The following is a 6,319-nucleotide window of genomic DNA, read 5'->3' on the forward strand; positions in this document are numbered from 1 at the left end:
ACAGAGAAGCGGCTTTGGGGCCCGACGCCCGAGCGCACGTTGCAGCCAAAGCGCAGGCTCTCCCCCTCCAAGACATTGCTGGCGTTGTTGATAATCTCCAAGGAGATGCTGGTCTCTAAGGAGAGAAATGCATACACACAGGGAAGATGATACACACTCGCCACTTCTCGGTCTGTAAGAAGGACGCTGCTGGCCAGAGAGGCTTTCTACCAGGTGCAGGAAACTGCCCACGTGTTTGGGTCCAGGCACGTCTTAACCTCATGCGTGACCACATCCAAAACCAGCCTGTGGGCAGCGAGCTGCTCCTGGTGACTTGCACACTCAAAGGAGCTGTAGGCCAAAGCTGAGAGAAATCTTTCTGCCTATGGCTCACGAGACATTCGCACGTCTTCTGGTCGCAGGTCCAGGATGGGATCACGGCAAAACTTGAGGGAACTTGTGTCGCTACAACATGCACTGCATGCAACCGGCTCTGCCAAAAAGAGTTTCCAGCTCTCTGAATTTTTCAATTTACATCATCTTGATCATCATCTTGCCACATCCACTCATATACCACCTTTTGGGAGAAGCTCTCCCCAACTCCCATTGCTAGTGATACTAGAGGTAGCTATCAACATCTGGTAACACCACAAAAAAGTGGTATCCTGAGCTTCCCAGGCAGGTAAGGCTTTACAGCTGCTTGAAGATACTGAGTGCTGGTTACTCCTGACATCTTCCATTGGAGTTACGGACACTTAGCACCCTTGCAAAATCACCACTTCTTTTTTCTAGAGCTGGTAATTTATCAAACGGCAAAACCTAAATCTGTCTGAATGGAGCCTGTGCCTAGAAGTACTACATTTTAGGCATTTGTCCAGCGTAAGATTTCCAGCTAGAGTAATTTTCAAAGCCAAACAAATGAGACCAAATATTGGCAGGAGAGAAAAGAAACAGAATTTCTTTTGGAGAAATGAGGAAGGGAAAAAAAGCTAGAAGAAAAGAGCTGCATTTCCATACAAACCTAAGAGATAGGAGACAAACACTGCAGAAAATCTTCTTGCAGCTATGCTCTGCTTGCTCAAAGCCCACTGCCAGGGTAGCCTGGGCAACATTTGCATGGTTCATCATGCCACAGCTACCTGAGTTTCAGGGAGAAAAACAAGGAATGAGTCAGTGGACCTTCTCCTCTTACCCTATTATTTCTGTATTCATCACATTTGCCTGACAAACATAAAAGGTGTTCAGACAAGCCTCTGGCAGGGTTCTTCTCACCAGGGTGGGCAGACACCAAGTGACCACAACAGAGCTCCATGCTGAAGAGGAAATGTCTTGTAAGAGGAAATGTCTTGTAAGACAGCTGAACAACAGCCACCAAACAGCCTGCAGGAATCTAGCACCTCTTAGGATAAAACAAGGCCAAGTCAGTCTCCCTGTTACACCTGCTGAGTACTTTAGAGCTCCCAGCTCCCTGCAGAGCAGGTTGAGGAGAGAGGTGCAAGGAGCAAGTCAGAGGCTGTCACACATCACCTTCAGCTCAAGGACAAAAGTGCCATCTCAGCATCATTACCGAGGTGGGAGCATGTTTCGCCACCTACGAACCTGATGCATATCATTCCTTCTTTATCATTCCCTTCCCATAAAAAACCCCCACCATCTTGCCAGTTTGGATTTCAAGCCTCCACAGCATGCAAACTCTTATCCTCCCTCTTTCCCACCACTGAAGTCTGGGCACATCACGCCTCACCAGCTAGCTGCCCAGTAGAGCACTGGCCCCAGGAGGGGATGTGCAAGTCTCTACTTACTGAGCGGCAGGACAGTGATGGGGATGTTCTTCGGCCGCTTGCTCTCCTTGTCAATGAAGTCCCCCGTCACGGTTTTCTCCCGCTCAGTCACCCGGCAGTTGTACTTGCCACTGTCCTCAAGGCGGAGGCGGTAGATCTTCAGCACAAAAACGTTGTCGCTTTCTTTGGCTACCTTGAGCTGGCCCAGGGCCTCACGCTGGGCAAAGTCATTATTGAGCACCGGCACGGCGTTGGGTCCCAGGCTGGCGATGAGGGAGCTGTTGAAGGCCCAGGAGATGGAGAAGTAACGGTCAGGGACATTCTGTGCCTCCAGAATGCACCGAAACTCCACCGGCTCACCCACGATGTACGTCCGCTTCTCCGTCTCCAGACGGACACTGAATTCCTTATCTGTGGAGAAACAGACCAACTCATGTCAGCATGGTAAAGCCCATCAGGAGACCCAGCACACCTCCTGCGACTACCTGCACGGCCAACATCCCTTGGTTAGAAGGGATCCCACAGCTGGAAGGGTTAGGGGCTTGCTTTTGCTGTGAGAGCTACAGGAGAGGCAGCTTGCTGCCCAGCAAGGCTTCCCCAGTGATAACCCTTTCCTCCAGGCTTTACTCCTGGGAGCAGCTCTGCTGTGACACCAGCATCCATTGGAACTGTGGGACATGACATGGATCCTAGTCCTACCCAGACCCTGCTCAGCCAGGGTCAGCGCCTTTGGGAATATCAGAGAGGAAGAAAGAGCTCAGCTGGGTCTTTAGATCCTTAGCAGGAACCTGTGCTTCAGGCTGGGAGAATTTTGACTTGCAAATTGACCTTGTGCAATACACAAAAGTGCTTGCTCAAAGTAATAGTTTTAGTTTCTGCTGTGTCACTCTTACCTCCTCACTCACAAAAATTCTCACTGCCTGTGTAAGCACCAAGTGCTTACAGAATGTTAGAATGTTAAAATCACAGAATGTTAGAATGTCAGGGGTTGGAAGGGACCTCAAAAGATCATCTAGTCCAGCCCCCCTGCCAGAGCAGGATCACCTACAGTAGGTCACACAGGAACGTGTCCAGGTGGGTTTTGAATGTCTCCAGAGAAGCAGACTCCATAATCTCCCTGGGCAGCCTGTGCCAGTGCTCTGTCACCCTCACAGTGAAAAAGTTTTTGCTAATATTTTTGCGGAACCTCCTATGTTCCAGCTTGTGCACATTACTCCTTGTCCTGTCACTGGATGCTGCAGAAAAGAGCCTGGCTCCGTCCTCCTGACACTCACCCTTGATGTATTTATAAACGTTTATGAGGTCACCCCTCAGCCTCCTCTTCTCCAAGCTAAAGAGACCCAGCTCCTTCAGCCTTTCCTCATAAGGGAGATGTTCCACTCCCTTCACCATCTCTGTGTCTCTGCGCTGGACTCTCTCCAGCAGTTCCCTGTCTCTCTTGAGCTGAGGGGCCCAGAACTGGACACAATATTCCAGATGTGGCCTCACCAGGGCAGAGTAGAGGGGCAGGAGGACCTCTCGCGACCTACTAGCTACTCCCCTTCTAACACACCCCAGGATGCCATTGGCCTTCTTGGCCACAAGGGCACATTGCTGGCTCATGGTCATCCTGCTGTCCACCAGGACGCCCAGGTCCCTTTCCCCTACACTGGTCTCCAGCAGGTCAGTCCCCAACCTATACTGGCACAAGGGGTTATTCTTTCCCAAGTGCAAAACACTACAGTGTTTGTTTTAGCTCCTGTGTCAGCCCCAGGTTGCTGACCGTGCCAGGAGACAGGGCCTGCCACCCAAGCCCGCTTGCTGCCCCAGTGTCCCCTGGTTGCTTTTTGCTGACATTTGGCCTGTTTGCAGGCAGTGCTTGGGCCCTCCTTGCCCTGCTTCACCCTGCCAGCAGCCTCCCAAGTGGGACGCATGCCAAAGCAGGGAGCCAAGCCACAGACACCTAACAAAGCACAGTCCCATTTTATACCACCTCCCACCACCCAACTAAGCAAGCAAAAGCGGAAGAGACACTGACCAGTGGCTTGCACGTTGATGATGGCACCTTGGGAACGCTTGCGGGTCATGGCATACCAAGACTTGTCAGGGTCCTGGATCCACTCTGCTGCCTCGCAGTAGAACTCGCCCTGATCCGATGGGTGAAGGTTGTAGATGGTGAGCTTTGAGGTTGTCTCCCCAACTTTGTCCAAGCGAACATCCCCTGTGGCTTGCCGCTGAGCATAGGTGCTGCCAGCCCGCAGGACAAAGTCGCGGCTGAGGGAGATGACCTCCACAGGCGCCTCACTGCCTCGCTGCCGGTACCAGGCGATGGAGACATGGCTGTGTTGGGCTGTGCTCTTAGATACCTCGCACTTCAGTTCCAGGGAGTCGTGTTCCACTTTGTTCAGTGTCTGTGGGACTGCCGTCACTCGCAGTGAGTCAGGGATCACTGCAGCAAAGGAGGATGGGGAAACACAGCCCGAGAGTTATCAACACTGAAATGTTGAGTCTGAAAAGCTCAGATGCATTAAAGGGGAGCTGGGGGAGAGGTTTAGTTTTGCAGTTCTAATTAATTGTTAATCGCAGAATCATAGAATGGTTTGGGTCGGAAGGGACCTTAAAAACCATCTAGTTCAAATCCCCCTGCCATGGGTAGAAACACTAGACCAGGCTGCTCAAAGCCCCATCCATCCTGGCCTTGAACACTTCCAAAGGGTGTTAAGTATTAGCAAGGCCCTGTGAGCTCATGTCCAGCCCCTCAGAAGAGGAGAACCATCTCCAAAGCCCTTGTCTGGAAAAAACTGTGATCTGCAGCACATACTCCATTGCTGTGCTTAAATTCCTGCTCATTGGTCCCATGGCTCAATGGGACTGCACAAGGTTTTCCACCATGCTGCAAAGCAGCATAGCTTAATATATCCACTTCCTATTGAAGCATTTTGTCATGGGTAGCCTCCCCTTCATGAGTGGAGGTGACACATCATGACACCCCTCCAGCCACTCCTTAGCCCTGCACAGTGGTCTCTGCCCCTCAGTCTCCCCTGGGGCCAAGCTTAACATACTTAGTTCCTTTAATCTTCTATCATAAAAAAAGTCAGGAGATCCAGTTCCTCTCTCTTTCGTTCATATCCTTTCAAGTTTTAATGAGCTCCTCAGGCCAAAGGAAGGGGTTTCTGCATTCTGGAGGAAAGTGGCTCCTCTGAGGGCAGCAATGCAACTGCAGTATGCCCAGTGCCTGCTCCAGGGATGCAGCCACATCAAGGTACGCAGCAATAAAACTGCCGGCCACTCTTCTGGAGGAAAGAAGTACAGCCGCTAAAATCATAATGAAAAAAAATTGCAGTCCCCCCAACCTTGATTTGACTTTAGCATCTTAATTTTAGCAAGAGGTTCACCAGAAGGTAGACCTTCTCAAAAAAGAAACCTTTCTATACTTTGTCATCTCAAGGAACATTCTGTGGAAAGAAGAATGCAAACCTTCTCCCCAGCTCTGCAGACAAGACAGCACCAGAGAACCTGTTAATGTCCATGGTTTCACCACGTATTGGTGGAATATAATTACCATATCATCTCAGTTCAGTTTCATTGACAGCACTGGAAGGTTCGACAAAATTAGCTGAGCTGCTGAAAGCTGCATCTGTTTCATTCGGGCATGGCTACAGAAAGCAATGAGCTGCAGTGAAGACAACCACTGGCATTATTTCTGGCAGAAAAGTCAAAGCAGTAGAGAGGAAAGAAAAAAAGCCACATGATCAAGTAAACAAGAAGGAAATCTTTCTGCATCCAGAGTGGATGGGGGCATTTGCTTTTACCACATGTTCACTACCCAGGGAATTTACTGTCCCTGACAGGGAAAGTACCTGGCAAGGCCATTTACATTGTAGGCCATTACCCCTGGTCCCGCAGCCACGTCTCCTACTCTCCCCCTCTTCCCCTCACCAGGGCTCCCATCCTCTGCCCACTGGCAATGGCCTCTGGTAGACCATGCTTAGGAATCCACCTCGCTTTGACTTTCCCCCTTACCTCTCACTCCCAAACCAGTGGTGACAGCGGCAACTAAACTTGCCAGTTCACGCTGACTGCACGGTGAGATTTAAATTTCTCATTTTAAATCTTGCTGAATAATTTCCAGAGCCACATAGCTCCTTTCTCTTTGCCCTCCAGCCATGGGCTCTCATAACTTTTCTTATGTTATTTAAATAAATTAAACCTGATCATCATCTTGCTGGAGTTACCTTCCTGTCGAGCTGCTTCAAACACAGAGCTTCTGCTACAGCAGCCTCCACAGCTTATGGGGTGGAAGTGGCTATCTGTAAGAAAGTATGCCTGTCCTCCTTCCCCCAATCTGAGAGCCCGGGGTACCCCACCAGGTGCCTATGTGCCCCACCCCCTAGCCCCTAGGTAGGGTTACTCGCCCTGGGAGCCTTCCTGGCTCTGCAGGTGAAGTACAGGGCAGGCACTCGGCTTGCCAGAAGTGGAGCTGCCCGCTCCCCAGGAGTGATCTCAGGAAGCCTGTCCAAAGGCTGGGCCTCATGCAATGGCCATACCATCAGCAGGCTAGAGGCTGGGCAACGGGCTTG

The 6,319-nt window shown here is 50.8% G+C and overlaps 1 protein-coding gene across 1 annotated transcript in view; it reads right to left on the reverse strand.

Annotated features, from left to right (window-relative positions):
• IGSF3 (immunoglobulin superfamily, member 3) overlaps window positions 1-6,319 on the reverse strand; it is a gene marked incomplete at its 5' end in the record, with an annotated part of 69,820 nt that overhangs the window by 30,223 nt on the left and 33,278 nt on the right. Inside the window, 3 exon segments of the mRNA XM_009872454.1 lie at window positions 3-115; window positions 1,782-2,171; window positions 3,778-4,188. Of these exon segments, the coding sequence (XP_009870756.1) occupies window positions 3-115; window positions 1,782-2,171; window positions 3,778-4,188 (914 nt within the window).

The sequence above is a fragment of the Apaloderma vittatum genome, unplaced genomic scaffold (assembly GCF_000703405.1).
Source record: "Apaloderma vittatum isolate BGI_N311 unplaced genomic scaffold, ASM70340v1 scaffold2207, whole genome shotgun sequence".
Lineage (NCBI taxonomy): Eukaryota > Metazoa > Chordata > Aves > Trogoniformes > Trogonidae > Apaloderma > Apaloderma vittatum.